The sequence below is a fragment of the Candoia aspera genome, chromosome 1, assembly GCF_035149785.1.
Source record: "Candoia aspera isolate rCanAsp1 chromosome 1, rCanAsp1.hap2, whole genome shotgun sequence".
NCBI classification, from domain to species: domain Eukaryota; kingdom Metazoa; phylum Chordata; class Lepidosauria; order Squamata; family Boidae; genus Candoia; species Candoia aspera.
Window position 1 is genome coordinate 53,517,464 of NC_086153.1, and position 14,762 is coordinate 53,532,225.

General features: G+C 35.8%; 1 protein-coding gene across 3 annotated transcripts in view; it reads right to left on the minus strand.

Annotated features, from left to right (window-relative positions):
- ENAH (ENAH actin regulator) overlaps window positions 1–14,762 on the minus strand; it is a 75,099-nt gene that overhangs the window by 40,702 nt on the left and 19,635 nt on the right. For all 3 annotated transcript variants that reach the window (XM_063304193.1, XM_063304200.1, XM_063304208.1), the window contains exons 2-3: window positions 4,891–5,056; window positions 536–713 (exon numbers count right to left, since the gene is read on the minus strand). In XM_063304193.1, coding sequence (XP_063160263.1) covers window positions 536–713; window positions 4,891–5,056 — 344 coding nt within the window. The remainder of the gene's footprint in view (window positions 1–535; window positions 714–4,890; window positions 5,057–14,762) is intronic.

Consider the following 14,762-nt stretch of genomic DNA (forward strand, 5'->3'; position numbering starts at 1 on the left):
GTTGAACTGTGGAGTCCTTGGTGCTGTCTGAGCCTTGTTGTTTTCTTGCAGACATTTCATTGCCAGACTAGGCAACATCTTCAGTGCAAAAACTTTTTGCGAAAAAAAGATGTTGCCTAGTCTGGCAATGAAACATCTGCAAGAAAACAACAAGGCTCAGAAAGCACCAAGGACTCCACAGTTCTATGTATGTCTCTCCAATACTTTTGAGGTTTAAAGGAAAAACTAATGGTGAAATTGTTAGGTTTATTATTTTCCTTGTGGAGTTCCAGGCTCATAACTATTGGATTGATGCTAGCAGTAAAAGCCTGCATAGATGAAAAGTATAAGAAACATAACAGAATATAGTACATACAGTACAGGGAACATCTCATCTTAGAAATACTGTATATGCTTTCAGATTCAGGTATAGCACACAGCCTGTTTATATCACTATCAGAAAGTTAAAGCAGTTTATAAATATCCCATTTATAGATATGGGATAAAGAAACAGAAGTTGATATATAAATTATTTAGAAATGAATAGTAGCCTTACCAGAGTCTTGTGAATTTAACACTTCTAAGGCATGCATCATGGCACTTGCAAAGACATTGGCATCTTCTTTGCTGCCAAAGTTGAGACCATATACTTGTCTAGCATCTCGCCACTGATGAAAAGTCTGTGTTGCTTGATTGTATTTTAATCCTTTCGGAATGGCACAATTGATTACCACCTAAACAAGTGATAAGGAAAGGTTATGCCCCAATTGTGGTTTATTATGATGCACACAATTTTACTCTCTTGTTCCAAAACAATTAAATGGATTTAATTTTATAGTTCAAAACTAAAATAATACAATGATACTTAGTATACAATCTTCCAAGCAATAGCTAAACATGAGTATTGAAGTATCATTACAAATAGGATGAGACCAATCATAATAGGCAACTTCCATATGCTGGGGATAATAGAAAAAGTCCTGTTCTCTGTAAAATGCTGAAAGGATCCTAAGCATAGATTTTCTTATGATTTATTCATGGTGGAACTACCAGAAATGATGGTCCCAGGCCATTTAGAATTGATTTCTACAAGCATGCAAGACTAATATTTAGCATACAAAAAGCTGAGTTACAGTTCCAAAGTAATGTTTAAAAATGCTTGTATGCAACCTTTTATGTCAAAGATAGGCTGTGTATCTGTTAACTATGATTCTTCAAGTAGTTATCTGGATGTGTACGCTCTGCGTCTGCCTGCTCATAAGTATAGCCTTCATTTCCCACCCCCATTCCCCCTACTTCCACAGTAGGTGGGGAAAAAAAAGACTCATTCATTTGGAGATTGGTGGGCTGTATGAATACACTGACAGCCACTAAAAATTGTAAGTAAACAATCGAATTGTTTGCAATCAGTAAACAAATTTTATATAATTATGATGTAATTATAATTATGTAATTATAATTATACAATTACGTATGTGTAAAGGCAATGATGAAAATACTGTCCAAAAGTGTCTTATACATTCAGTCTACAAAAATATATGAATTTGGGAGTACTGGAAACACACATGCTCTGCACAACTCCAGAACCCTCATCTCTTGAAGAAATGCATAATGCATTCAGATGGAGTAATTGTTTAGTAACTCCTGAAAAGAAATATTAGCTTTACCCCGCTATACAGATGTATGGTATTAGTCAGCCACCAGGAAAAATTAAAAATTGAAATAGGCACATCCAACTTGTTTTTATTAGTGAGTTCATTAAAATGGAGCCTCTTTGAAAGTTTTGAATCTCTTCTTCCTGGTCTTTTCACAACTTGGACTAAGTTGCCACTAACGAATTCTGCCATCAATAATCATTTTATGTCTAGAGTTTTTCCTGTTACTTTTTCAGAAATCTCACAATTTCTCACACTGAGGCATTGCTGCTGCCAAATTCAAAAAAAAAATGCCACCCATTATGAAGAAAATGGAATGCTTACTGCACATTTAGTGAATAGAGTTTTTAATAACATCAGAGAAGGACAAAAATAGGTGGAATGCTGTTGTTTTTAAAGTACAAACCACTTCAGAAATAAATGCTATCTTGCCAATGAGTATAACCACTTGCCACTGTGATGGAATCAGAGTTCACCTATCCACTATGCCAAAGTGAGTGTGATACAGTCAATAAGACTATATTTAGCACAGACTGAGATAACATATATCTCATATATCTCCCCATGTGGGGGAAATGGGCGGTGATAAAAATATGATAGATGAATGAATGAATGAATGAATGAATGAATGAATGAATAAAATATATCTATTAGCTCACAGTATCAACATCAGCTTGTCAAGGATACTGACAAAATTATCCAGAGGATAAAATTTAAGAAAATCCACTTTCATAGACAGGTAAGATTAAATCAAGGAACTCAAACTGAGAGGGAAGGGGTGTTAAAACCAATATTGCTGCCCTGCAAGCTTTTGCAGAGTTATTCATTCATTCATTCATTCATTCATTCATTCATTCATTCATTCATTCATTCATTCAAGGGCTGTCTAACTCGGGAGCAACTTTGGGCAGCTTACAGTCTAAAAGAGTAAAAACAATATATTACAAACACCAGGGACTCCTGGAAGAACAGCCCAGATAATATGAACATCATCAACAAAAGAAGTAATAAACTCTTCTGCAATTAGCAGTAAATTTGGTCAACACCAAAAGCAAAATGTAGACTAAGAATAAAAACATCTGGCTCTGTAGACATTGATCTCCTCCCAGTCCTAGTCAGTAGACAACTGTCATACATAAATAATTCTTAAAGATTGTAGAATTTTTAGATGCACTCAGAAACTAATAATTTGGAAGGATTACAACAATTCTACTTTGACTTAATTATTGTATTTATTAAACTTTTTATACTGCTAATTACATTATACTAAAAGCTAGAAAATAAATACAGGCTCCTCTCATTTTATGTGAATTTGCTTTTTGCAAATTCAGTATTATGTGGTTAATCATTTTCATCCAAGAATTCACTTTATGAGGGAAAAATGCTATTATATGATTTGTGGCAGTAAGGGTACATGCTTACAACATGTGTATATTTTGCACAAAGTCCATCTGGAAGTCAGAAAATGTGGGTACCAAGTCACTAAGATATATAGTTTGGTGTTAGAACTGATAAGGAATATAACTATAACTGATAAGAAATGATAAGGGATGAGCGAAGAATGCTATCATCCTAGTGCCCAGCTAAAGCAAGCAGGCATTTATATCAGCAGCAAATATAAGTTGTTGGAGACAGATGATCACTTTAGTGACAATATTAAAAGCATTATTTCATACTGCACAATGGCAAACCATTCCTGTATTTTACTGAAAAGACTACATGGACAAATAACATGAAGTGATTCTCTATAAAAATATGGCAACTAACAGAAGAAAATTCAGTAAAGCATCTAAAGGCAAATTATGCCAGAAAATCTGGAAAATACCACAGTGGCCAACAAATTGGAAGAGGCCAATCTATGTACTAATACCAAAGAAAGGAGACTTAACATTGTGCAAACTATAATTCAGTAATTATAGTATCACATGATACCAATATAACACTTAGTAGGATCTTCCAATGCAGATCAGAGACTTGCATGGAAAAGGATATGCCAGATGTTCCCACTGGCTTTAGAAAAAACTGAGGAACAAGACACATTATTGCTGATGCATGCTGGATAAATCAGAAAGCTAAAGAATGCCAAAAAGTCAATATATGTTAAGGCCTTTGATTTGGTTAACCATGTCAAGCTGTGAAATGTCCTTAGGAAAAATGAAAGTCTCAGAATATCTCACTGTCCTCATGTGAAACCTACAGACAGGCCAGAAAGCCACAGTCCAGATGGAACATGGCAAAACATGGCTCCAGGTCAGCAAAGGTATGAAACAAGGCTGTATACTCTCTCTAACTAATTTCTGTTAGTTGCCATATTTTTATAAAGAATCTTTGAATTTGCTGAATAAAATTTAAGCAACGTGGTCTTAAACTTTATCCAAATTATTAGTAATATGCCTCTTACGTAAGCGCAGAGTACACAAGCAGCATCTACTTAAGTGAGGAAATTTGCTCCCACAATTGTTGCATATTGAATATCAACCCTAGCGTTCTGAGTGGAAGAGATGCCAGAAACTTAGACATGGCAAATTTAACAAGAACAAAGAAACATTTTTTAAAAAATGAATGCTCTGAGGTTTAAACTGAGAACATTTCAAATAATAGTATCATTCTCAAAGTTGAAGAAGAACTGGACAGGACAGTAGGGTCCCAATGTTGGTGCGACTTAACTTCTACAGTTTTCCTCAGTTTATTCTGAATGAGACTCTGGGCAGATATATATCTATCTACATTGTATGAGAACATAACAAAAAGTTTAAGCTACAAAAATAATTTTCCACAAGAGGAAGGTCCAAAATGGCGATCGCATGACCATGGGATGCTGCAATGGTCATAAATGCAAACTGGTTACCAAGCACCAAATTGTGATCATGTGACCATGGGGACACTGCAACGGTCATGTGAGCACCAGTTGTAAGTTGGGTTTTTTTTAGCACCACTGTATGTCTGAACTGTCACAAAACGAATGGGCATTAAATGAGGACTACCTGTAGGTGAAATACTGATCCCAATAATATTCCTTGTATTCTACTTTTCCAACACTCAGCCACTGACACTTACTTCAGTTAATATTATCTGCTTCAGAGAAAGACTGATACAACAGATTTTAATTGGTTCTCTACTTAATAATATTTAGAAAACCCTAATGTATATCTGATATACAACAAACCTCCCTTTCATCAGCTTTCTCCTTCCACTGGGTTTAACCAACTAAAAAGATAATGTTTATTATTTGGAAAAAGATTATTAAATAACTCACCTGATGATCCTGAATCTTCCTGCCAACTACTCTGAATGTATTGTTGCCTGTATGATGATATATATGAACTCTGCTAAATCCAGTAGACCCACCAGCTGGTACCCACTTCTTATTGGCATCATCGTAGACCATTACAGCAGCTCGTGCTTGGCAGATGCTCTGCTCACTATTAAGGCAAAGAAAATAAATGGGTAGAAAAGAGCAGAAGTACAAATCTTACATGTTCATGAAAATGCGATATTGTTCTAAGACAAAGGCTTTATTGTAGCATTCAGTTCAGCAACTAAAACCCAATTCTATAATTTCTTTATTTGACTGAAAAGAACTAACATGGGCAGAGTGACTTGTATCATACTTGGCTAAATTTCATGTCACATAATATTAATAAATAGTTCTTTATTTTGATAATTATGTTCTCTTTTTCTCAGGGAGAAAACTTCTGAAAAACAACTATTTGTTCCTGAATTCCTATTCTCCATGTTAATCCTATTTGACCATTACCTAGCCCACTTATGAATAGCTAGTAATAAGGTTCACAGCACTAACAGTAAATAATTATAAAGCCCATGATAGTTACTAGCCTTTTAAAAAGTATAGCTGTAGTTATAAAAAGAAGACTGGGTAGAAAGCAAACCACAGACCAGAGGTTTAGCTACCATGGTGGTTTCTCTACCCAAATGTCTATTTTTTTCCTTCCCCACTACCCTAGTTGATGTTTATTTTTCCTCCATTCCTCAGCAAATGTTGGGGATAGAAAATGTGTTCATTTTCCTCTTTTCTTCTGTATTAATGTGCACATATCACATCAGCTCCAACTTTGTCCATCAACTTCTTTAGTCCAAAGTGTTTCTGGTCCTCATGAGAGGCACAGATGGCAATTGAAGATAACAAGCATGGCTGAATACAGTACAAACAGCACACATACTATGCTTAATCAATTCAATGAACTTCCATACAGGCCACCACAGGACAAATGAAGTCACCATTTTGCAACACTAAACGATTAGTGGACAACCCCATACCAGCCAGAGCTGATATTTCATCACATGCTTTAGCACCTTGGCCAAGAAGATGTCATTTATCAGAATAAACAACTCAAATAGATGTATCATTAATCACATCTAAAATCAAAGATTGTAATTAATTTTTTTCAGGAACTACCCCTAAAACCTATATAAACTTCTTCCCTCATCAGATATTTCAGTTCAAGAAATCTCTGCCATTGATAAAGCATTAGGATACTTTTATAATATATTAGTTTTTATTTATTTATTAAACTTAAATGTGATTTCAGAAGCAGTTTTCCACAGATTTAAGACAGGGAAAGCAAAATGTTGACTCAAGCCTCTACAGAAAATGAATAACACTGTACTAAGCCAGGAAACTATATCACATCCTACTTCTGTATTTTTAATATAAAGTATCTTTTCAAGTTCTATCCTTCTACAAGGAAAGCTTACCATGACTTTAAGACTTAAAATAAAATATGAACAAGAAACATTAGAAACAATGTATACTTAGTTTAGCCTCAAAGAAACTTCAGTGACATCTGTTGTGAGACAAACTAGCTTGTGGTGTTTGATGCATAGTTTCCCAGCTGTTACTTGCTTAGCTTTTTTTCAGCTCTAACAGTTCGACTTCCAGATCAATAGAAATGTCCAATTTAGAAAGCCTTTTGAAAAGACTTAGTTCATGTCATCCTTAAAGGGCACTGAAATCCAGTCATTCACGTATATAATTTAAACACAACTACAACCAGCTTTCTATCTGCTCTTTAAAATTTATGCAATTGAGATATGGATTTAAACTTGGAAGAATGCAATTTTAGCTAGTTAGAGTATAATCATATATTTCTCTGCTCAAGACGGAAGCCCCACTCAGTTGAACAGGATTATTCTGTCATTGCTCTAAACTATTACAAATTTCTCCAAAGCATCCACTATCACCAAATATATATGCAGCAGCCTTGTTCATTAATTATGTAGCATCAAACATGACTACTATTAACACTGACAGTATTACACACTGGTTCATTTATATCTTATTGTGTGCCATTAAGTTAGTATCAACTCCCATCAACCAGCTAGGTCTTCTCCGGGATGAAGTATCTCCAACCCAGGTCATCCAAAAGTTATACCCATTACCTCATTATTATATAATGGTCCATAATATATAACGCTCAAGATTTTTATTAAGTTAGCTTTTCTGGAGCTTAAGGTAACTGAACATACAATCCATAGTAAACAGTTATGGTATTTTTCCTATATTACAATTCTATTTCAGTCTTGAATCTCAAACCAATAACTTGTTTACTGAAACTTGCATATCTATATTTTATATCTATGAGTTACCTTCTATAAAGTAGAAGTTATTTTAAGCTAATTTTAGAGAACACCAACATACTATGTTATTTACTTCAAGAGCAGTAAATCTGTTTAGAAGATCTGTTATAGAGATCAACTACAAAAAAAGTAATTGCATAATGAACAACGTATTTGTATAAAGTTTAAAAAGATAATAATTTCAAACATCTCAAAATGCCATTGATAGTGTTTTCAAAATGGAAATGCTCTATTTTCCAACTATCACTGCATCAGGAAGAGCTAAGGAGGGATCCACTGCTTGGATGAGGTATGAAATGAACTACTTAATTCCCAGGCAACTTCATCTTCTCTCACAAAATGGACTGATTTAGGAAAAGTAGAATTAACAATACAGTTTAAAAATTAAAAATACAGTATAATTGAGCCAGTTTGGTGTAGTGGTTAAGGCACCAGGCTAGAAACTGGGAGACTGTGAGTTCTAGTGCTGCCTTAGGCACAAAGCCAGCTGGGTGACCTTGGGCTAGTCACATCTCTCAGCCCTAGGAAGGAAGCAATGGCAAACCACTTGAAAAACCTTGCTGAGAAAACTGCAGGGACTTGTACAGGCAGTCTTTGAGAATCGGACACGACTGAACAGATTAAAAAATAAAAAATAAAAAGGGATTTTCAAATAAGAACACTTACTAGCTGCTTAAAATGAGTTGTAAACTTCAGACCAAATGAATTTCATTCAAGGTTGCTAAAGGAGCTAGTCAGATTGGATATGACCAAGTTGAAGTTTTTTTTCCCTCTGGATGTCAAACAGTGGGGCAAACAGTGAGATAAATCACTTCTTAATGGTTAGACCGGGACACCAAAAGGCTGATGCCCTCCTCTCAGGAAACAAATTCATTTTGCCTTTTTCTGCAGGAAGCACCAGGCCTGAAGTAGCCCTTCAGTAGCAAGAATAGAAATAGTCCATGAGGGTGTAGCATGGCCCCCTGAAAATGGATGGCTGCATGTGGGGAGAGGACAGCCATAGTTTTCTCTTTGTAAAGGTATTATACTACTTATTTAAATCATTACAGAGGTTGCAAATTTGCATTTGGACAAAATACAATTGCTGGTAAATAATTTTAATGCCTGTAATAGTTTGGGGCTAAGGATAACAAGAAAGTTATTTAAGGTAGGGTTTTCCTATGCATGATTCTTACCATTCATTAAGCTCATCTACAGTCACTACTGCCTTTTGAGGTGGACTTCCAAGGTTGGATTTTCTCAGAATCTGCTCTCTTGAATATCTTCCTATTGCTGTTGTTAGTTGCCATCGAGTTGTTTACAACTCATGGTGACCCTATGTATAACAGAACGAAATGCTGTTCAGTCTTGCGCTATATGCCTGACTGTTCCAAAGTTTGCATCCATTGTTGCTGTAATTGTATCAATCCATTGCATTGAAAGTCTTCCTCTTTTCTGCTGGCCCTTGACTTTACCAAACATGATGTCCTTTTCAAGCGATCGGTCTTTCCTGATAATGTGCCCAAAGTATGAGAGTCTAAGCCTAGTCATCTTCGCCTCTAGGGAACATTCTGGTTGTATTTCTTCTTAAACTGATTTGTTTGTTCTTCTGGCAGTCCATGGTATTTTCAATAATCTTCACCACCACCACAATTCAAATGCAACAATTCTTCTTTTTTAATGCCCAACTTTTGTGTGGTGCAGAGTGGTAGGCGGCAGTATCGCAACTGGAACTCTCCCCACGACCCGAGTTTGATTCCAGCGGAAGCTGGATTCTTGGGTAGCCGGCTCAGGTCGACTCAGCCTTCCATCTTTCCGCAGTCGGTAAAATGAGTACCTGCTTGCTGGGGAAGGTGACGACTGGGGAAGGAAATGGCAAACCACCCCAACAGTCTGCCAAGAAAACATTGTGAAAGCCGCATCCCCCCAAAGGGTCAGACATGACTCGGTGCTTGCACAGGGGACCTTTCACCTATCTTCCTATAGGAAGACTCACATATTTTGTGATCTTTAATAAAGTCTACCTCCCCATCCCAATACATTTCTGTGGTCAGGCTTTGATGCTACTAAACAAAATACTTTAAAACATTTTAACTATTTAGATTAAAAACAGAAATATATTAATTATAACTGATCAGTCCAATGCACCACCATTCAGGCAGCATGATCTTATCTGTCCTTAAATGCCTTTTACAGCTCTCTGAAAATGTAATAAGGAAGTGGCAGTTTGAGTATCCGGGAGTAAGCTGTTCTACAGAGAGGGGGCATTACTGAGAAGGTTCAAGCCCAGAGTCATTTCAGATAGCATTTCTTTAGTGGTACAATCCTCAACAAACTCTCTCTCCCAGATCTTACTGGATGGGCAGATTCAACTATGTGAAGGCAGCTACAGCATTATTTCTGTAACTGCGTTCACAGAGTTGAATCTACCCATTCATGATAAGCAGCATCTTAATTGTACCTAGAAACTAACTGGCAGCCAGTGCAGTTTCCGTATTAGTGGTATTACAAGGAGGAACATTGGTGCACCCTATGCACCAACAGACTGCTGCATGTTGCACACACTGAAGCTTCCAGACAGTCTTCAAAGGCAGCCCCTTGTACAGCACCCTGCAACAATCCAGCAGCAAGGGCACGAGTGGCAGCGAGTAAAGCCACCTATCCAGGAAAGGCTGCAGCTGGTATACAAGATGTGATTGTGCAAAAGCTCTCATGGCAATAGAAGACATTGTCTATCAATTTGTATCTCCTACAAATTCCTAACTTCTCCAACCCAGACTCTGCTCTCACCAAGGTCAAGTAAGGGGAGGTTTTCCCAGAACTAGTATTCAGAAGGGAATGTTAGTCTACTACCACCCTTTGTCTCTCATCCATATGAAAATTCATGATGCCAACACTAGCCCTTCCCCATTGCTCAGAGTCCTGCTGGATTACAGTGACATAAAACCTCCAGTAAATAAATACTTTCCTTTATCCAATTCACCACCAACTTCGCCAGTCCAGCTAACTCACCACCTTCAATTCTGTACTTTTTCCTGCCAACAAACAAATGTACTTCCTCAGATAGTCAGATACTGGTGCACTTTAATGTCAGTTCTAATTCACTGCTCAGTTCTTGCTTCCAATTCTGGAAAAAAGGGAGCCCTCCACCTAATTCCCCCACTAACCTTTTGCTGGATATATTCTCAGAGGGAACCAAGCAGCTGCTTGTGACAGTCACACATGCCAGGTTCTATGGTCTCCTACCAAATTTTTTTTGAAGAATTTCAGTATTTAGCAGCTGCTGTATAATAAATTGCCAGCAGTGGTAGCAGCAGCAGTTCCCACACAGCCTCACCCATGAGTCTGAACTGCCTCTTCACTAATGATGTCAGCAACCTTCTTTTATTTTTTTTCCTAACACCATCCCTTCATTACCCTGCACAGGCAGTGACGCAGGAGGTCACTGATTTCTACTGATTTCTTTAGCCCACTCATCCCATTTTTGCTTTCTCACATGTTGACTTTCTACTTCAGTCTCATACAAAAAACTGTCAATTCTTCTGTCTGTACCTCTCTCTTCAGATATTCTCACAATTTCTCTGCTGTGTGCCACAGGTCTATCCTTCTTGCTTCTGTTTCATTCAATTTCCCTCCTTTATTCTTTCTTCTTCTCCATCTCCACAGTCTTCTTTCCACATTCTACTCCTATTGTGATCACTAAAAGAACCAGGAAGGGTACACAAAAGTCATCTACTGGTCATCTACCAGAGAGACCAGTGCTGCTTCTATTCTATGGCCAGGCCCAAACCCTGACTGAAAGGGATCCAGGTAAGTTTGTTTCCTCTAGGAACATAACAGCCTGCTTTGTATGATCATATCTCTATAAAAGTGAGATACAGATATGCATCTAGCCCCATTGCTACTCCATTCTTATAAGCCACAAAGGAAATATCTGATCCTATTTTCCTGTTTCAATTTTTTACCAATTTTGGGTTAAGTCAGAATATTCAATCAATATCACTGTATCTACTGGTTTCTTCTGAAAATGATAATTATAGTCTCTGAGGAAATCAGACTTTTTTCTTACATACAGGCTTCCTACATCTTTCACCTGTATATATCCATATGATCAGATATATACAGGCAAAAGATGTAGGAAGCCCACATAGTATGATTGTTAAAACACAGTCACCATCCTCAATGTAATTTACTGTTAGTACACACAAAATTTCAGCAACAACAACAAAAAACCCTGTATTGTTTTCCAATCAGTCATAAATGAAACTGAGCTGTAGGCAGAATGATGTCAGGTGTCTAATGTAGCTAGATAGGAAGCTTCTACCAATAAACACCTAAGCCACAGTTTCATTCCTGCACATTATGAAAGATGAAAAACTCTAATCATTTGCTTGATGTAATTTGAAAAAAAATGATCCATATTATTTCTTTAGTAGTTAGTTTAAATAGAGCAAGTTATCACTGTGAAAATGTAGGATTTTCAAGCTATAGCTTTGCTGTCAAAAATAATTTGAATTTAAATACACATATGGAATAGAAATTAAAATCTATTTTAGAGCTTTGTGAACAGGTGGAAAGATAGCTATATTTGCTTTGTCAGCCATTTGGTTCAGCTGCAAAATTTAAAATACAAGTACTGCTAATAAGATCTTAGTGAAATTCACTATAATTTATTTAGAGGTATTCTGTAAACAAGGTCATATTAATTCTAAAATTCTTATCAGATAAAAGATTCTGCAGTAAAAATTAGTTTCATGATATATATTGCATTACAGAAATATATAAACATCTACATGGGACTAAGGATTATCTAGTTTGATAAAACAAGAGCCCAGAATATAAACTTTCTATAATGTTGCAATGGTTTGTGGAAACTAAGTTTAGCACCACCATGATTTTAAAAAATTGACAGGACTACAGATTGTTAACGTAAGAATGGAAAAATCCAAACTGGTCAGTTAACACAAGTATGAAATAGAGATAATAAAGTAAAAAGACACATCAGCAAGCTTGTTCTCAGCTACTGTTCCTGGCCTAGATAACTAACACAAAGAAATACTAATTAAAAATCCCCTCTGTCAAAATTTTGGACCAATATTGTTAATAAAGTGTAACATGTCAGAGTTTATGCTTAAAGACTAACATAAAAAATATTTCCTGTTTAGTGAAAAAATTATCCTTTCCAATATGGTAAATTCAAAAATTAAGAAAAACTATCATGACTGCAACGGCAAATTTAAAAATAATAATAATAATCTATTTTTTTATCATGGCAAAATTAAATGTACAATTCACAAGAATGAAATTACAGAAACTGACTTGAACCTTCCATTCTCCTCCTCCTCGTTGTTGTTATTATTACTATTATTTATGTTTTATAAATACAGGATCTCTATTTAATGAATCAAGCCACAAATCACACAATTTGCATCATCACATCATTTCACAAATGATACAAATCAATGCAGGTGATATACTTTCCAATTTAACACAACTTTTGTGAATAATGGAACCCTATCCCCCAAATTAATCAGTTAAAATGTTTCACTGCATCTTTTTTCTGCAGTGACATGTGCTTAAATGTAAGCATCTATGAAACCTTGAGAGGCTAGCAAAGTCAAGAAATAAGAACCACTTGGATTTCAGAAATTGTTATTTGATGTGAAAAACTCTTGTTTCTTCTCAAATCTCTGCCCATGGTAGCTGCTTCTCAAAAAACAGATATGTGGGTATGAACTAGGAAAAGTGTCTTTTTCTTGCTGACTAGTTTTATGAAAAAGTCTGCTCCTTACAATGGTCCCCCCACTGACATTTAGGAAGGAATTTAAAACAATTTTCTTCTACCAGGCATTTGAATTTTAAGATTAAAATCCAAAAGCCCAGTGGGAAAAATAATTTTAAGTTGTTGTTCATCTATTTTATCAGTTGGTCTTATTAATTTTATTCTTTTAATGGAATTGTGTTTTATGGTTTTATTTATCTTAACTGCTGTTAGCCACCAGACTCATATGATTGTATAGCATAGTAATTATATTAAATATGGTCTGTGCAGCCACCAGGAGTTGAACCTAACCCAAAGACCCTAACAAATTCAATGGCCCTAACTAAACTATATCATAAATTATCTAATTTAGCCTTCAGAAGATGTGTAGAGTTGGTTCAGAGACTAACAAAGCGTCCAAACCATGTTCCAGAGATAGAAGACATAACACAGATATTATTTGAATGTCAATTGTATAAGAATGAAAGATCAGTATCTAGACTGCACATTAGACAAACAACCTACTGGGATCCTTATATTAAAACAACATACTTCATGTGTGGTCAGAATTCAAAAATTACATGTAATAAAGCCCTTTATTTGAACAAAACAGTTCAGTTGAGATCTGCACATGTAAGCCTGATTGGGGTAAACTGTAGGGGTAATTCAGAAGTATGATTTGCATTTTTATTCCTTTTCTTGTCTAATTTGTTTATTTTATTTTTATATATGATCTTATTAATGTTCTATGTTTTATATTCTGTATTTTGATATGGCCTAATGGCTAATCAATAATAAACTATACTAACCATGTATTTTGCTTAAAAAGCAAATTCAAACCATAATATGATTTGAATGACGGACAGATTGCAACCCAATCTTCTGAAGTTAGCATATATTTATGTTTGGAAGAAGCTGACATTTCAAAAAGGGGGGGAAGGGGAGGACCTAAGAAACTGCAAAGTCAGTAAAAGGGCTGTGAAATGCTTTGAATTTGATTACAAGATGCTTTGGAGTACACAGGAGGATGAATATAGCACCTGTCTGAAATTGTGTCTTTTCCCAGAATCACACATCTATCCTTTGTAACTACTTTGAAAGCTACCCGACTGTAGATGTGCATGTCTCAATTGCTTCAGTGGTGGGCCCAGCAGAAGTACTTTCTGTATGCATGCATACTGGACATACACATTGACACCAAAATATCTGAGGACAGTTTACAAAGCAGCCATGGAGGCCTTTCAGCTACACAAGCCCTTCAAGCAATATGGCTGTTTAAATTTTTCAAGGAGGGGTGATTTGTTTGTGCTAATATACTTTGTGGAATTTTCCTTTTGAATATTTTGCATAGTACTGTAAAACCTCCTATGCTCATGGTATTGTAGTTGCAGAAGTGCATCTCCATAAAAATTCTTCATTCAACTCCTAACTGAAATAAGGCATCCCTTTTTGAATTACTACTGACATACAACTCAAGAGTGCATCTTTATTTCAAGGAAGGTAAAAACATAAATTTTAGAACTGTAACACACAGCTTTCTCAAAAATGTTGACATATAAGCTCCAAACCTATATAGATTTTCTAAGCTAATTAATGACAAACTATCAGATGAAGAGTTTTTAACACACACTGTTAAACTGGGAGTGGATAGCATTATTGAATTTAGTCCAACCACAACTTTCTAAAACAAATATGTAACAGTTTCCTATATTATAGTATACCAAGTAATTGGCATATAATAGCTAGATACAATATGAATCAGACCCTGATCTCTTTCTAGGTCATGACAC